Raw genomic sequence first — 19,784 nt, forward strand, 5'->3', positions numbered from 1 at the left:
AAAATAAAAGAAAGAGAAAAAAGGGATTGAAATGAAATGTATTATAAAAAGACAAATGTTACTATATCAAAACCAAAAGCAAATAAAACTGTTGAATACAATGAGAAAGGTAATAATTATAACATTTATTTTCAGAAGACAAAAGCACAAGAGAAAATCAAATAAATTATCCAATCAAATGATATACAAGATTAAATTATCTCGGAATAATTTTAAAAACAAAATACAATAAAGGAAACCCACAATGTGTAAATCTAAATAAAGAGCTGGCACTAAAAGCAACGAGGTCCAATTATTTTATTGCTCCGTCTATTACGACATAATGATGCATGTTAATCAATATCCAGTTACACATGGTGAAATAACAACCAGATTTCATAGAATAATTCAAAAATATGGTAATAATTGCTGCATTATGTCTATCTTTTTTTTTGATATTGAAAACTTGAATGATGTGACTCGTAAACAACAATCAACTATAAAAAAATTGCAATATAGTAGCAAAGATATTGGCAAATAAGGTACCTATCAAATCATAATACACCATTGGTTTTAAATTCAGACATTATAAAGATGAACATGATAATTTTCTTACAACGTTTTCTTTTTATGATATTACGATTACATATATAGATTTTGGTCTTTTCAAAAAAATTTGTATTAACAAGCTGTTTCCTTAAAACATTGTTCAGGGGACAAATACTTTAAGGTCCTTCGGGATCATTGACTCCAGCATTTTGAAGTGCTGAGAATTGAGTACCGCTTAAGCCAATGCTAGGGGGCGTAAGGAATGGTGCACTTTTACATTATCCCTCATGTACAGACTCAATCAAATCGAGTCTGCACCGTTTTTTATGCTTCCGATGGGTCACTTTCTTCCAGATATTTATATTATCCACAAGTTTCTACTTTTCATTTGTGTGTTTATGTCATCTACCAATTTCTATTTTATTCTATGACAGGAGTCCTGAAACGTGATAAAGATTCAATATTTACAATTGAAAATAACAAAATAATAAGTAACTTTTATGTTTTATGTTTTAATGAATCTCTTAGTATTGTGTACCAACCTTCATACTAATTTCCAACTTACTATGTGAACATGTAAATTTACCGACATACGAACTAAAGTTAAACAATATGTGTTATTTCGTGACAGAACCTTTCGATACATATATGATATTTATAGGTTATTTTAGCAAATAATCAATTAATTGAAAATGAAAATCTCTCCAAATCTAAATACATCTGTAGCAAACATTGGCTTTCAATAGCAACCATTTGCTATCAATAGCAACCAATAACTCCCATAGCAACCATTTGTTTTTTATACCAAACATTGACTTCCATAGCAACCAGTGACTTTTCATAGAAGCAACTGACTTTTCATATCAAATTGTGACTTTCCAAAGCAACCATTTTCTTCCATAGCAATTTTAACTTTCCAGTTTCCATAGCAACGAGTGAATTTACTATTGAATTTCAGAGCAACCACTGACTTCCAAGGAAACCATTGATTTTTGTATAGAGACCATTTACTTTTATATCAAATTTTAACTTTTTTTTAACTTTCAATAGCAACGAATGAATCTCCTATTGAATTTCAGAGCAACCATGTAAACATTTGATTTTGTATAGCAATCATTTGTTTCTGTAGAAACAATTGTTACTCTTAGCATTGGCAACCAGTAATGTTTTACGTGTGCACTTTTCAGATACATCTATAAACGTTGCGAGATAAATGAAATATTTTATCTGCTTTTCATTTATAGTTTATAGTAATACATGTTCCTTGTAATAGTCAGGTGAGGGATATATGGGGTTTCATGGCCCATGTTAAAATTTTCATTTGAATTTTTTCAGAGCTCAAAGCTGTATTGCGTTTAGCTTTACTATCAGCTCCTCAAATTAAGAAATATGTTGATACCTTCGTTAAAAGTGTCACACATGTTGAAAGTGCAAATATAAATCGGCTTTCCTCTTTGCCTGAGTTTCATATTGCTTTTTAAAAATTTAATCGGTTTGTAATTCAAAACCAAACCAAATATGAACTTTCACTACGTTGCATTTCTTCATCTTATATTTTTATAGTTGCAATGAAATTGGTTTATGCGTCCGTTTATCAACCATAATAATACTTTTTAACAATTTTTTTACAATTTACTAGCTTCACAATACTTATAACATAGGCAAGTTACGTGTTCACTCCATCAAGGTTTAACCTTCCTCTTTCTATTACAATTTTAAAGGTAACATATTTTATTTGGGTCCTCACTGAGCTTTGAAATAAGATTTTGATCTTGAAATATTGACATTATAGTGCAGAGATAGAAATACAAACACTACGAAAGAAAATAGAGGAGCTCGAAGAGACTATTCGGAGATTAGATGGAGACGAAAGCAGAAAGTAAGAAATTCCATATATTTTATGTCTCAAAATGGAATTTGCCTTATGATTATGTTTAATTTAAAGTACGTATGTATTCAACAACTTTTTGATGTTTGAGTCTGCAGATCTCTTGTAATTTTGTTGTGATGTATGCTTCCGAGGGATCACTTTGTTTCCAGATTTTTATACTCACAACAACAGGTGTCCAGTGCTGTGTGGCAACTGTTGCACCATAGCTCACTTCAGTGTTTTTATATATTTTTTCTGGTCCTTCGGGATCATTGATGCCAGCACTATTAAGTGTTGAGAATTGAATACCGCTCAAGCCGGTGCTGGGGGCTTGAGGGATGCTGCACGTATTTATTATCCCTCATGTACAGACTCAATCAAACCGAGTCTGCGGTTCTCTTGTAATTTTGTTGTGATTAATGCTTCCGAGGGATCACTTTGTTTCCAGATTTTTTTAAACATTTAAATTGAAATCCTATAAGCGTCAGACGCGTCAAAAGTTACAACTAGAGCTTCGTCAAACGACCCATTAACGAGTAATAAGCATTTATGGCTAAAAGATTATTTTCCGAATACGAATGAGCTTCTTTAATCATATGAAAAAATAATGTTTATTTCAGACACTCAAAGATCTGCGCTATCATGAAGCAACGACAGGGATGGGACGTGGATGAAAAGCTCAAAACTAAACCAAATGAAATACATCCAAAAAGTCAAATGAATTCACGCGTTCAGTAAACAACCCAAATTTAATGAAATTTATTATTTCTATTTTATCTATATACCTTCTCACTATTGTAAAAATAAAATATATGTATTTTTGTATATTCTTGTCTCATTGTCTCTGTGCGTTGAGTTAGAAAAAAGTTGTGTGTTGTTGCTGTCAATTTGTTAGCCACATGTTTTAGTGATATTAGTAGTAAACAAAGCAAATAGAGTGTTACAGTCCGCTAGAGACAAATATGATATGACCCGGGGGGATAGCCAATGATAATGCACATTTTTGTAAGCTATATTCTTCCACATGCCCGATCAGCAAACTATGCTATCAATGTTTTAATATTGTAAGCTACAGGAGTAATGTATTTGTTGTCTTTAACTAAAACAATCTTACATTCGTTGTCATAATTATATGACATCAAATTTAATTAAACGAGTCCAAGAAATTGCTAAACAGCGAGCCTCTGACAACAAACGCGTGATATTTTATCGCGTGACCAAAACAAAGAAATAAAACAAAATTATCTACAAAGCAGATAAGAGTCAAATTGAATGATAAAAGCTTTTAATATTGATTATTTATACTTTAAAACCAACGAAAAGTAACAAAACATAAAATTAACAGTAAACTGTAAACATTTGATGCGAACAAACAATTAATCATTTAATTCCAGATATAATTTACACGCAACCGCCTCCGTGGTCGAGGGGTTAGAGTCGATGACTTCTTTTCCAGTTACCTCTCTGGCGTGGGTTCGATTCCCAGGAAATGCTTTGGTAGTTTAGCTAGGAGGAAGGTAGTCTAGTACTGTTGTAACTCTCCAGGAAAGATGGTTAGGAAACTACCCGCCGATATGACTGAAATACTGTTGGGAAAAGGCGTAAAATGAAACTAATAAACAATATACGCATCAGATTTCCAATCGCCAAAATGTTGAATAAGTGTTTGAGACACCCTAACCTATGAGCCATGAGTAAGTGGTAAAACCACGACGAAAAATATGAGTACTATTAATGAAAGGTTCCAAATGAATCAATTTGTTTATTCTGAAAACGATTATAGGTAACCAATTGACCTTCTGGCAGAGTGAATAATACTTTATGTTTGGGACAAATGTTTATTGCTAAAAAACGATCATAAGCAGCGACAAGACACAATCTCTTGTCGCGCAATCTAACCAAATGAGATATGAGTTCTCTTTCACAAAATTGAATTTGTTTAGACCAATCAAAAATTAACTTAAATATTATTACCAAAATACTGCACATAAGCTGTACTGATCATTGCCTTTGACATCCAATTCGGAATATTGCACTAAATAAAATTTACGAAAACTGCAAAAAGAAAAAGGCAATATAATCTGACAATGAGAATTGAATTCAAATGTTTTTCTAGTTTTTATAGTGCTTAATCTTTAAAGTAATGGGTTCTGCTTGTTTAACCGACCAAAGGTTTAACCTCGCTATGTCCTTGTAAGACAAGTTCAACAAATATGAATTAATATGATCAACTCCATAACCTAAAATCAAATAAAGAGTTCTAACGGCATTGATATAATTTTAATTTAGTCCGCAAACTTAAATGACCTACTAAAAGATTGTGCATACAACTGCAAGGAGCTTGTAGATGCTCAAAAAGCATAATTTGGAATATACACAAAACAATAAAAAAAAACTTTCCCACTGAATACGCTAATTCTTCTGCATACCAAAATCAAAGGCTGATTCGTTTTTTCTCAAGATCCTGAAACAAATTATCAAACTCAATGCCTGGAAAAAATATAAATTAAGGCAGAAGATCGTAAATCCATAGAAAGAACACTATAAAAATGATGTTTCCAGATAAAACCTGCTAGATTATAGCTAGAAGGGCAAATATTTTTTTGCCTATAAGCTATGCACAGATCTAACTTGTATAGGAGACAATCAGGACCTTTAGACTTGATCAAAGAGATAAAATCGTCTACGTAAGAACAATTCAAACCTACTCGTTCACCTTAATTCCTTGAAACAAAATCATTCGTTCCTGTACTATCTTGAGGAAAGCGCAAATCTAATATCTAAAATCACCTTACGTTCATTAGGATTAGATCAAGGCACATTATGTAGTAGGGAATCACCATACTCTCATCAAGACATGAAGAAAAGGGGGCAATAATGGCTTCATATGCTAAAATGAATAATCAAGCAACTTGAGGAAAATTTAAAGGACCAACGTGATTTGTATCTCTGTATGATTTACAAAACAGAACTTCTTTAAAATCACTCTTTACTTCAATTGGAAACCCATACTTCAAAAATTCAGAAGGCTGAACATCAAAATAACCCACAAGCATACGATTCATGCAATCTGTATCAAGTAGAGTATAAATAGGAATAAATATCAACCCTCAAATCAAAATTTACCTGAAGCCTTAACTTTAAAGCACTGGCTTCTTACAAAACTCTGAAAGAATCAAATTAACAAGATCTGGTGACTGACTGTTATAATCATCACAAAAATGCATAGACAAAATACCATTGTCCAGTTACTGGTTAGTATGAGGGCATGCACTCAAACAATCTGGATGAAGTAACTCTTTCTTATCCATATACCAACAAGTGGCACAAATGTGTTTAGCAAATTGATACCTACCCACTTTAGTGACAATAACATCAGAAGACCCTTTAGAACATTTGTTGCGTTGATACTTGTTACAAAACCACAATTTTAATCACAAGTAGAACCAGTACTAGTATTATATTCCTGGGGAAGTGTTTAAGCAGGTAAGGGTCAAAATTGTGTACTATCAAATGTTGCAAGAAAAGGGGCAAAAGGTTGAAAAGAAAAGAGTAAATAAACTGCCTTAGTAGCATTTTTTTTTTCTGCATGTACTATTTAGAAGTCAAACAATTCAATTAGATTTATCCAGCAATTTTCAAATTCTTCTAATGTATTATCTTGTAACGCAACAAATCTTTCAATTTTTAATCTGTTTAAAAATTTTCTTTTGAAGATACTTATATTTGGAGGGTTTTTTTAAATTTACTGGTATAAATGTATAGAAGAATGCATATCTACAAGAGGAGTACGCCGCGTGCAGCGCGGCGTCTAATAATGCCATGTGACATCGTATTAGACTTTAGAAAACGTAAACGGTTTATGTGAGGTATAATAAAGAAAAGTAACTGTGCAATGCAAATTTTATTAATAAGATATTGTTGCGTCCCTTTCGTTGAGCAGGGCAACATGTTTAGTTAGCTCTGTGCTATCACAAAACCTCACACATCAAAAGCCTCAATGAATAAGATCTTGTTGTTGTGCAGGGATACATAAAAATTTTCTTGCATAGCAGCCAGGATTATCTATTGTTTACACCGGTGCTAGAATATAAGGATCTTATAGCGACTGCCGGTTGAGACCGGAATATCTTGCTCAAGGGAATTGTTTATGGCGGTAACGAGGCTCCGCCGAGTTTCCCTGAGAGCTAGATATTCCTCTGGGTTTTTCTTGCATATTACAAATTAATGATATTACGAAAAGAAGTTACAAATACATGCACCCTTTTCATTTAGCACCTTTTTCTGATTGTAGCATATATTTTTATAGCTTGTCACATATTTTTTTTTTATTTTATCTCTTATAAACCAGTCTTAAACTAACCACTTATTTCTTAAGTATACATTGTACTATCAAGAAAAATGCCAAATATCAAAAGCCTCAATATTTTAAAATCACAGTGGAAAAAAATACCTTGTATAAGTATAGACCCGTACACTCTGTTTTTTTTAATCAATACATAAACTAATACAGTTGCTGTACAAAACATAAAACATCAAAATATTGCAATGTATTGCATTTATATTACTTTAAACTTATTATAGCTGAACAACATGCAGAACATTGCGACATTGCGCGAAGGTGAGACATGAAGGGGGGTATCTTTGATCCATTTATAAGACAACAACAACCAAAACAAAAGAAAATCACAACAGCATTTAATTCAGTTTTTGAGAAATAAATAAAAACCTTTTACAACAGGGTGCACCAATTACCTTTAAGGATATCTTTTGTTCTTATGGGAATTCTATCTTATTTTTTTTTTTGGGGGGGGGGGGGCACAATTCATTATTATCGAGTGAGCATTCATAATTCTCAAGGGGAATTATAATTCTCAAGTGGCATTTGATTCTCGAGAGACATTCATAATTCTCGAGGGGCATTATAATTATCGAGGGGCATTCATAACTTTCGAGTGGCATTTATAATTCTCGAGAGGCATTATTATTCTTAAGGCGCATTCGTAATTTTTGAGGGGCTTTCATAAAATTCTCAAAAGCACTCATTTATCTCTAAGGACCATAATTATTGCCGTGTGTATTCATGTTTATCGAGGGAAATGTAGTTTGTATGTGAATATTATAGTGTTGATGTAACATGTACAAATTCAAAATAAAATAATGTAAAACAAATGTTATTGATTACAGACACAAGATTAATGTTTGTTATTCAACCTTTTTGAACACATGATCAGGCGACAGAAAATTTTACAATTAAACATATGGTACCTTTTAATTGGCAAAAAATTGTTGTTGTCAAAACAAAGACAATATCTGAGGCCGTGGTGGAAATATTTGATACAATAGATTTAATTTCTATCATGATACAAAAATTAACTTTCTTAGTATTTGGCCGATTTTCATATTTTTACATAAAAATGATCGACATTGTATATGAAATACATTTGTATTTTGAAAAGAGAAAATTAAACGATGTTTTCTTATCTTTAGCATGAAAGAAAGATGTAAAATTGCCATACGTAACATTTATTGCTATTTGATTAAGCCATTTGAATAAATTATTCCAAAATATTTGTACTGTTTGGCAGTCCCAAAATAGGTGCTCTATACTTTCAACATCCATACAGCAAAAATCACAAAGACTAGATTCGGTTAATTAACATTGAAGGAGAAAGTTTTGTAAAATATTATCTGTGCAATAAATAAAAACGTTTTCGTAAATATTTTGCCATTGAAATTCTTTTTTGAGGAAATCATTCTTCCCATATTATTTGCGACTTTGTTCTTTTATTTTTACAGAGCCTTATTTGCTTGTTAACTTGTTACTGATATTGGACGTGTTTGTTTTTTCTATGATATCAAAAGTGCTTATTTCTTTAGGCGTTGAAATTTGATTATTTTGTTGTAGTTTACGTTTCTATTCTTTGGGTATTGATGAAATTAATTGATAAAAGTTAAATATTTCTGTATCAGGAATGTCAAAAGTAAGTTTCAGCTGGTCAGAGGTTTTTAATTGTTTTGTTTCAGTGTTAAAAATATCCTTTATTTTATTGATATTTCTACATTTCCATTTTTGAAAAAAAATTAAATTATTTTTTATGTGTGAATTCTGCCATATTATTTGGTCTAATAGATTTTGTGGATTTTTATTAAAAAATTATTTTACTCCATGACAGTAGTAATTCTTTTAAGAAAGTGTTTTCGATTTTAAATTTCTGTATATCATTTATGTTTAAATTACTTTAAATATGTCGATTCCACTTATTTTTTGTAAATTTGTCTTTATTATCTCTTTCCACAATCCATGGTTATTTTCATCAGATATTCTTTTGATCCAGCTTGATTTAATCGAGTTCGTAAAAATCGGCAAGTCTATCATATTTAAGCCTCCATATTTAAAGTCTTGTATAATTACACCCCTTTTAAATGTCTAAACGTGTCGCAATCTGTGAGTATTTCTAGTTAACACGTTAGACTTCTCATAATGAAAGTCATCCCCCTAAGTAGCATGATCTAAATCAATTTCTCTAAAATCAGCAGCGTAAAGCGGTTTGATGACAGAAAAAATCATATGTACTATCTAAATACAATGTACATTAATTCTTTTAAAAGATATTATCATCCTTCCTTTTCCATTTTACATGTACCTGTCATACTAGATGAGACAATTTCCAACCCACCAGCAATTAATAAATTAAATTCTGTTGCATATTTTGACTTACAAAATCAAAACATAAATTTGAATGGGAGTACCGTTGTTAATTTCTCAAAGAATCACAGATTCTGATGTTATACCCGATTTTGTCTTTTTATGTTATTTTCTTGTAGTCTTAAGAGAATGGCAAGAATCATACTTGCTGTCATCTTCTGTCAAAGAATCAGAAAAGAAACTCATAGAATCCCCACTAGAATATGAAGAATCATTAAAAATTCCTAACTTACTGAGCTCTTTTAGCTTATTTTCTTAGACCAGCCATATGATGTAAAGAGTTAATATCAACTTAATGTGTACCTTTAATATCAGCTGTCGAGCCAGGAACCACTGGCACACTAAAAAAGGCTGCTAGCTTCGACTGCTTCCCCGTAACGTTAGGGATTTAAACGATATGTCTAGTATCAATGTCAAACAAAACCTGTAATGAGAATTGCGAAAAGCGCATGCATATCAAAATGTGCAGAAAAAGCGACACCTATTAGTAACGAGATAACTGATGGAAACCGAAATATATGTCCTACTGGAAAAATAAAAAATAGACATGTCAGAAAAAATTAGATATATAACTAAATTAAACTGTCCTAAAATTTACTAATCTGAGACAAAAAGGAATTCTACCAAATGATAATTTTAGTAATTGAAAATGCTTGAAACAAAAAGAAACTTGTTTTGACGTTGACGTATGCTTTTGAATGCGAATGCACAAGTATGGACTTATAGCTCATTATAATGTTGTGCGTTAATTTCCATAGAAGAACGAAAGTTGATACTCTATTGAATTCCGTCCATAATCGACTTCTTTCTTCCATAGTACTTCATAGAACCGCGAAGTTACGTAAAAAATGAATGATAATGAGGCCAAATTAGGCTGGACACTAAATATATTAGTATTCATTCCTTCTGTTCTACAGAAGTTAGAAACATTCTCCTGTCGCTATCGCTCCCGTCGAAGTTTTGGATGAACACTTATTAACATATACTTAGAATGGCAAATGACCATTCCATTGATTTTCCGTTATGTTCAGTTTGAAATATAATTCTTCTTCAGTATTTTAAATGTGAAACTCATTGTTCTTCTATGGAAATTAACGCACAGCGTTTTCATTGGATGACAAATAAAGTCGGACACTAAGGTCATTTGGCTTTCAACTTTAAAATATTAAACCTTTGATTTAAAACAGTCACTTAAAATAGGTCAGTATTTACGCACCAAAAGAACAGTTTTCAAATCTGAGCAAATATATAATTGTGTAAAGTTCTGAGAAGAACTAGAGTTCAAGCTATAACAGCACCTGTTTTTTTTTTTCGAGAAATACAACCGCGAGAGTGATGCACGAACAAGGCTTAAAAGTCGATGATATAAGAACGCCTTAATATGAGACTGTTTGCTAATTACCTTAGATTGCAAGCATCAACATTGAGTCATTCTTAAACATTATACATATATATTGTATATACTGTTGGGAAAAAATCGAAAGATCATTTTTCAAAATATCAGTTGTCATTGGCTAATGCGTAAACGGCGGTTTTTGAACTATGTGGGAACGGCGATCATCCCGCCGGCAGCGTGCCTTTCAGAACGTAATGAAATCTCCCTGGCATATAATTGATGGATCCATACTCATTATTTGATCAATGATATTCACATTTGATATTAGTTCGGTTACTATTAAAGAGTTGGATTATACACTAGCGACATATAATTAATTTATTTTAAGAACTATAGCTGTATGAATATGATGATTAGACAAAAGGTGCAGTACTATTTGCTGTGTTGCTTTCATTATCGCAAAGTTAAGGCTTTCCCTTAAATTAACTAGCCCTTGTAATTTTATATCGGTCGTGAAAGTGTTTCTTGTAAAGCATATATAACCATTTAACAACAGAAATATATGCTGATGTCGTTTCGGGTAATTACATGAACCACTCACATAAAGAAACACGTAAATATTGTTAAAGTACCCATAGTTAGGTACGATAGTAAATGCATGAATACATCATACAAATGGGTGAGATATTTATTCATTAAAATGTCTAAGTGAATTTCTATAATGGCTTAAAAGTGTGTTTACAAAACACAGAAACTTTTCCTCATTTCATCAATTATTCATGAATTAAATTTGTGTAACGAGGTTCATTTGTTTCCCTTTTTTGAATTATGTTGCTTTCGGTCTTCTTGTGAATTGAGAGGTATAGGGAATAAATGACAGTGAATATTCGAAATTTCTTGGTATGTGTTAGAATTCAAAAATGTTTCGTACAAAATTACTCGAAAATTTGTGCCATAGATCTACATGTTTACTTTAGGTGAAACTACTATTTAAAAAGCAAATATGTTATATCGGATATTTTAAAAACAAATTAAAGAAACAGTTGTTCATGTTAGATTTATTATTAAAGATGTTGTACAAGTAATAGCAAACTTTTGAAAGCATTTCAGAGTATTACTTCAGTAGTTTTGGAATAATGTCAAGGCCATTCTACGACATGGTACTCTAAGCTGGTCGGGTTAACTAAATGTTCACTTCTTTTATATGTAATCCTCTAGAACAATTATGCGTTGCAATCTGCATAAACAAATTGAATTTAAGACACCGGTATTCAAAATACATAAAAAAATATGTGCATTTACAGTGAAATAATATCTAAGCACATTGTGCCTCAGAAACAATTATTTTTTTCTTCTTTAGCAGTTTTATGACTTTAGACATTTTTTCATCTTAGACACTTTTATCACCTTAAGCTAAGAAAGTAACGCTATATCTAAACAAATTTTATAAAAGAAGAATGCAAAACAAAATAGAATAAAACAGTGCTTTATACTATAAGGCAACAAAAGCAAAAGATGGTGCATGAAATTGGCAACTTAGTATTTTTTGTATAAGATTTAAGCTCCAATCATTGCGTGTTTATGCCAAAACAATTGGCTGCAAATATAAAATGGTATAATGAATAAGTTTAAATGTATTTAAAAATCTAATATACAAATGAAATGATAGGATTTCGTAAAATATATACCTAGCATTTGAAAAAAGGAGATATTATCTAGATGACATTATGTCCGAAGGGCATAGATTGGAAATTCATGACAAATCTATTATTAATTAGAAATTCTTTATAAAATAACCAACTTTTATTCTATGCCATTTGCCAATTTCTTTAATTTTTGTTACGTTATGTAAGTACGTTGTCATATCATAAATATAATCATGCGTGCCTAACTTTCTATGCAATGTTTTTCATATAAAGTGAAGCTAAGATCAAAACAACATTAATGTAATTAGCAGACGATAGATGTGATAATAAATGTAAGATGACTTGGTAAAGTTATTTGAATCCTGATAGATACCCCAATGACACATGTTTGACATCTCATTTCAGATATAGATTTTATATACATGTAAAGAAAAAGTACATCTATAGAAAAAGTACATGTACACAAAATAGTACATGTAAATATATAGCACTTCGAACAAATATAATTATGCATATACATATTGCTTACAAAGGATTTTCTTCCTTGTCTTTTTCCGAATGTATTTTACATGTATTAACAATTATGCTGCAGGAACGGAGCGTGATTGGTCTAAAACCATTTTGCTACCAGCAAAGAACTAGGATAGCGTCCACCTCAAAGTTTGACAAGGCTCTATCTAAACTGTTTGTAGCACAGTCTTCCGTTAATGTCCAACCCCTCGAGGGGACGTTGTCAAAAATCGCAAGAAAGTTAAAAAAGAGTTGTTTAAAAGCGGATAAAAGATTATATATAAAAATGTTAAAACAGTGGCTTGAAAACTAGGGTGAGAGATATTATATGTTAGCTATGGCTGCACTTAATTGCTTTTGGGGAGGGAGTAGGGTTTGAACAAGATATTTTTGTGTATAAAACTCTATTTGGAACATACAAATTAAAACATTTATGTTAAAACAGTGGCTTGAAAACTAGGGTGAGAGATATTATATATTAGCTATGGCTGCACTTAATTGCTTTTGGGGAGGGAGTAGGGATTGAACAAGATATGTTTGTGTATAAAACCCTATTTGGAACATACAAATTAAAACATTTACATAAGATTGACAAAAATATACTTTGTCTTGTTATGGTGTACTTCAAAATACAAAGATTGAATAAATTACTAGAAAATCTTCTGAAAGACTTCTGCTCGATCGTTGCAAGATTTCCACCCGACCAGATCGTAATGATCGTAATCGAGTCGTGAATAGTCGTGAATTGAAGTCGAGGTGATCGTGTACAGATCGGGTAAGAGATGTATATCCGACCAAACTAGATCGTTACACGATTTATTCTCGATTAACTAGATTTTCTATTCGATTAACTAGATCTTCTATTCGATCACTATACGATCGCTTCTCGACCGCTTTTTTACTCTGTCGCTACTCAATTTTTTTTTGACATGTCAAAAAAATTCGGGTAGGAAGCCCGAGCCATGCCGACCAAGGTAGACCGCTCCGACCACCCCCGATCACTCATGCAGACTTAGCTAGACCGGTACCCAATCGCTTGATCGTGCTTGATCGAGTAGATCTGATCGGTGGTGAGAACACAACATAAACTCAATACTGTAGTGTAAGAGAAATTTTGTTGCGCTGATTTTTACACAAAATATGTGTTGTTTGTTTCTTTTGCTTTTGTTGTTTTGGGGATTTTAAAGGAGAGTTTGTTTGTTTGTTTGTTTGTTTGTTCTTTTTTTTCTAAACTGCAGCAGAACAGTGAAATGAAAAGGAAAGCAAATCTAATTTTCTATTTTAATGTGCACATTATAACATATTGTATCACCGTAAGACGTTTGCACAGTTTACATACAGGAAATCATACAATAATATAAAATTAAATTGATTTGACAATACTAACAACAGTAAGAAAATATTTGATAACATTCATAATAACTTTACAAAACTATGCTAATAAAATTTAAATAAAATTTGGCTTAAATAAACAGCTAGAATATCAAATAATTTTCAAAGCAGGACCAGGTTTATTGCATGTGATATACTAAATATTTTGGTGAATATTCTATTTACTGTACACTGATCTTCTGGTATCATTTTAACTGCATTCCTTAACTGGTTAAAATTGATAATGCGTTGACTGTTAAAATATTCCGACATGAGTGGCGGTAAAATTCACGAAACGTTTTTATCATTATCTAATTTTATCTACATAATAAATAACGTGCCAATGAGCCAGTCTATAGCCGATCGTTCTAGAAAGAGGTTACGACTGAGGCAGTGTCACTTACTTCATTTGCTCCGCCTCTGTTGAAGTTCGGCTCTGCCTTAAATTGTCGCAAAAATTTAAAATGATGCTCCGTATGCCAGTATTTAGTCTTCGTTGACGAGGCGGAAGGGAACAAGGGAATTTTTTATCAATATCACTTGTCGAATCATTAAATTACAAATCACAAAGCCTAAACCACGCCCATTAACAGAGAGGCGGTTCTTCCGCAGCCGTAAACTCGTTACGCTACGGCCAGTAAGGGGAGATCACTGCAGAAAAGTTCGTCCTCAAAATCATTCGAACATTATGCAATTCCCGGCACATATTGTCTTGAATTCATTTTAAGTAAACCAATCATTACATTTTTACTTGTTATCCAATTTATTTTGCTTCGAACAGACGTTCAATCTTTGTCGCAACAGAAAAAATATTTTAGAATTTCAGACATGGCATTTATGTGAATTTATGCATTAGGTTCTACTGTTTCACAAAAATATGCAACTTGATTATTAAACAACGAGCACATACCAAGAACATGGGAGTTAAAATTAATTTGTTCTTCGGATATTCAACTGTAAAAGAGAACGATTTTCTATGCTGATTGACTGTTCACATCATTTGGCGGCGTCTTTGATGTGCAGCATCAACATTTAACTTGTATAAATCTTACCTGCCTACAAACATTTGTTCTCTTTGAGAACAGTTCTTTCTAATTTTAGTATAAACATAAACAGTGAACAGGGTACTGGCGCTGTTAAAGATCGAGTCAATGTCACTCATAAGAGCCGCTATCATCAACGACATCATAAGACCACGTAAACCTGAATATATGATCACGTTAACCTGAATATATGACCACGTAAATCTGGATATATGATCACATAAATCTGAATACATGTATATGATCACATGCATAAATCTGGATATATGATCACGTGAATCTGAATATATGATCACATAAATCTGGATATATGACCACGTAAATCTGGATATATGATCACGTAAATCTGAATACATGTATATGATTACATGCATATGATCACGTTAACCTGAATATATGACCACGTAAATCTGGATATATGATCACATAAATCTGAATACATGTATATGATCACATGCATAAATCTGGATATATGATCACGTGAATCTGAATATATGATCACATAAATCTGGATATATGACCACGTAAATCTGAATATATGATCACTTAAATCTGAATATATGATCACGTAAATCTGGATATATGATCACGTAAATCTGGATATATGATCACGTGAATCTGAATCTATGATCACGTAAATCTGGATATATTATCATGTTAATCTGAATATATGATCACATAAATCTGGATATATGATCACGTAAATCTGAATACACGTATATGATCACATGCATAAATCTGGATATATGATCACGTGAATCTGAATATATGATCACGTAAATATGAATATATGATCACGTAAATCTGGATATATGATCACGTAATTCTGGATATATGATCACGTAAATCTAATTGTATGATCACATAAATCTAAATGTATGATCACATAAATCTGGATATATGATCACGTAAACCTGAATATATGATCACGTAAATCTAAATGTATGATCACATAAATCTGTTTATATGATCACGTAAACCTGAATATATGATCACGTTAATCTGAATATATGATCACTTAAATCTGAATATATGATCACGTAAATCTGGATATATGATCACGTAAATCTGGATATATGATCACATAAATCTGGATATATGATCATGTTAATCTGAATGTATGATCACATAAATCTGGATATATGATCACGTAAATCTAGTTATATGATCACGTAAATCTTAATATATGATTACGTAAATCTGAATACATGTATATGATCACATGCATAAATCTGGATATATGATCACGTGAATCTGAATATATGATCACGTAAATCTGGATATATGATCACGTAAATCTGAATATATGATCACGTAAATCTGGATATATGATCACGTAAATCTGAATATATCATTACGTAAATCTGAATACATGTATATGATCACATGCATAAATCTGAATATATGATCACGTAAATCTGGATATATGATCACGTAAATCTGGATATATGATCACGTAAATCTGGATATATGATCACGTAAATCTGAATATATGATCACGTAAATCTGGATATATAATCACGTAAATCTGATTATATGATCACGTAAATCTGGATATATGATTACGTAAATCTGATTATATGATCACGTAAATCTGAATCTATGATAACGTAAATCTGAATATCAGACCACGTAAACCTGATATATATATTTGTATGCAATTAAAACTTTTCGATATTGCATTCAACACATCGAAAATTAAATTGAGATATATATGGTATGGGTGTCATGGAAATCCAGTTTGCTGCCTTAATCATGAAGCTAACGATGTATCAATAAAGGGAAGAAATACAATTTTAAGTTTGAGGAAAAAACATAATTATTGCAAAATCTCAACGACTGACTACTGGGGTACAGTAAATTCTTATATTTACAATGAATGTACTTGAAAAGTTGCACGGACATATGTAAAATATATTTGAATGATTCGGTATTTTAGAAATAATTTATGATTTTTGTCGTCTAAAATTGCAAATAAGATTGATTTAGTTTTAGTCGTTCAGTAGTATTTTTTTCTTTGTAATTCAAAATTGACATTTGTACACACCGAAATGGCATTTTTATGATTACGCAGGAAAGGGAAAACTAAAATATGTACAAAGTGCAATTTCTGAAAGTCTGAACCACATCTTGTTTCTGTAACCCACCTTCTGGCATGATACCGAGGACAAGTCTCGGATAAGCTATACTGCTACATCCAGCCTCGCTTTGACATACATAGTTACATATTTGTGGGTCAACACATGCAACCTCGTCTGTAATAACAGAAAAAATATGAACTATGACAAAACAACAAGTTGCAGTCGGGGTTTTGTTTATATATTTCCTTGGTTAACCTGTCAAAATTTTCGAAAGGATAAAAAGTGATCCTTTTCACACAATAACGATATTAATATACATATAGTTAAGTGAGTCTCATTAAAATCACATACTAATTAACGCTACATACAAGAAATAACTTAAGTAGATATGAATTTAGTCAGATTGATCATGAAGTATAACAAAAGGCACGCAATAAAATATAACGTATAATAAAGTATATGAAAGCCACGGTATAAAATTGAGACGGTGTCAAAGGCCTTTTTGTGCACATGGGGTGACTGTTAAGTTAATGGGTCTTAACGATCATACGTCCTTGAGCCATGCTAAATATTCCGCAGCAGGATTTTGCTTATTTATATTTCAGAAAGGTCCAGTTAGTAAAAACAAAAAGCAACATATATGATTTGCATGTGTTGCATCGATTTAATATTGTTGCAGCTCTAAATTCCACCCCTTCCAACTCAAATCTGCATGGCCCCCGGACGGTCTTTGACGTATACGCGTAATATTTTATCACCAGCGTAGAGAACTCTGCTGATCATCCCCGGCATCACCATCATAAATAATGGTAAAACTTTTATAAAACCGGCCATCAGTGCTGCTCCTTGAGCATGTGACAAACTCTTGACCGCTAGGAGGCGCTGTACAATCACCTGACAAGAAAATACATACATATTAAAGAAGTAAAAGTAGAGATCAGCCGCGTTATAGAAACGCATTGATTGTTTTAAAGATCATGTATGTTTTGTGATTGATATTGTTACTGTGTGTATATCACACTTGCAAAAAATTATATATGTATATAATTATGCATATAAAACAATTTTCAAACATCGAAGAATACGTAAAATGTGTACTGCAAATATTTGTGCACATAATATTTAATCAATAGATTATATGCATTCATTTCTTATTGGAAAATTTGACTTAGAACTTATAGAATATAAATTTCAAATTACCTCCCTTTATTTACAAGATATGTTTAATTCGGTAATATCTTTAAAAATAATGCTTATTGGGACTTACAATATTGACAAATCTTAATTTGAGCATCATATTCATGAAATAAAACCATGAAAAAATGTGTTACAGGATCTTTAACAAAGTTATATGTCCGTTACCCCCCTCCCCATATAGCAGGATGAAGAAGGTCCTTGCCAGGAGATGGGATTGAATTAATTTCAAACCTTGGACAAATATAATGTGTTGTAAAGATATTCTTGTTTTACTAGTTCCCCCGTACCTTCTTAGAAAATGCAAGAAAAGTTCTTTTTACTCAAAATCTTGATGTTTAAATCTTAGATTACAAATGGATTTTCCAAGCACCATTTCCGGACAGTGCTTTATCTAAATTGTAAAAGAAACGGAAAATAATTATGCTGATTTGTCAAACGAACTAGAAATCTGCACAATTTATTTTATTTTACAGATTATTTGTAGTGAATGTCAAATTTGCGGAATAAACTTAATTGAATGATACAGTGTAATTAGAGACTTATACTAATACTAGAATTACAAGATGGTCCAAGAAATAAAGCTTACGTTAGAATATCTGATCGACACACCAGTACCAAATCAACCCCGGCGTCTGTCCTAACAAAAACCCTAACCACGGCATATAGTCATCGTCTGCTTCACGTAACAGCCGGAACTAGTTCGGGTCTGTCTCATGACACGTGGTGTTTGGCATTCTATACGTCATCTTGGTAGTTGCGTTCGGGTGTTTTCGGGCAAGGCCGTCATAACCACCGATCTTTGAGAAACCTTAAATTTACGACATTTACAAATGATTATATTTAATGAGTTGTTATTTTGTAACACTTCATTTTTTTTCTTGAATCTATTTAATTGAAATACTTAGTAATGTTACAGATAATCATTTTAGTGATTTTGTCATTCACGAACTTGTGTTCTATACATGTATATATGATATTATATGTAAAATATTACAGGGAATGAGATAGGCGAGACGGGCCTTGAGGCTCTACTGAAGGCCATGCAGTATCAGACAACATTGTGTATGGAAAACAAAAGTAGCGGAACTGGGCTTATGAGATTATTAGTCGGGGTAAGTTAACATGGGCTTGTATATTTATTGATTCATTTTATTTTCTGGGGCGTCCCTGGCCGAGTTGTTAAGGTCGTTCACTTCGAACCACTTGCCATTCACCGCTGTGGGTTCGAATCCCGACAGGGACTTTTGATTCTGTCATGTTAGGAAGCTATCCTGGTAGCTTACGGAACGTGGGTGGTTATACTCAGGTGCCCATTTGTGCATGAAATAAAGGGCACCTGAGGTCTTCCTCCACCAGTAAAGCTGGAACCGTTGCCATATGACATATACTGTGCCGGTGTGACGTTCAACCCCATCTAACAAACAAACAAATTTTATTTGATTGCGGATTACAGTTTTAAGTTTTAGCAAACTACTTGTTAATTTATTTATTTA

At 32.1% G+C, this 19,784-nt stretch overlaps 1 protein-coding gene and 1 long non-coding RNA gene across 3 annotated transcripts; one reads left to right on the plus strand and one right to left on the minus strand.

The window, feature by feature from the left end:
* The first annotated feature begins 2,237 nt into the window (after window positions 1-2,237).
* Window positions 2,238-3,225, plus strand: LOC132750756 (uncharacterized). Its single transcript, XR_009628593.1, has 2 exons — window positions 2,238-2,407; window positions 3,019-3,225. It is a non-coding gene; the product is annotated as an uncharacterized LOC132750756 (long non-coding RNA).
* Window positions 3,226-13,893: 10,668 nt separating this feature from the next.
* Window positions 13,894-19,086, minus strand: LOC132750758 (sodium/myo-inositol cotransporter-like). 2 transcript variants are annotated; one of them, XM_060740793.1, is made up of 3 exons: window positions 17,853-18,838; window positions 17,161-17,268; window positions 13,894-15,173 (listed from the first exon to the last, which is right to left on the minus strand). In XM_060740793.1, exons 1-3 carry the CDS (start codon window positions 18,052-18,054, stop codon window positions 15,019-15,021), a joined length of 465 nt encoding a protein of 154 aa, XP_060596776.1. In that variant the 5' UTR covers window positions 18,055-18,838; the 3' UTR covers window positions 13,894-15,018. The 2 variants fall into 2 exon arrangements, 1 of the variants encoding a protein (XP_060596776.1); XR_009628594.1 differs by lacking the exon at window positions 13,894-15,173 and adding an exon at window positions 18,878-19,086 and having other exon boundaries at window positions 16,919-17,268; window positions 17,853-17,988.
* Window positions 19,087-19,784: the final 698 nt, after the last annotated feature.

The sequence above is a fragment of the Ruditapes philippinarum genome, unplaced genomic scaffold (genome assembly GCF_026571515.1).
Source record: "Ruditapes philippinarum isolate M1 unplaced genomic scaffold, ASM2657151v2 ctg6220_1_1_1_1, whole genome shotgun sequence".
NCBI lineage: Eukaryota > Metazoa > Mollusca > Bivalvia > Venerida > Veneridae > Ruditapes > Ruditapes philippinarum.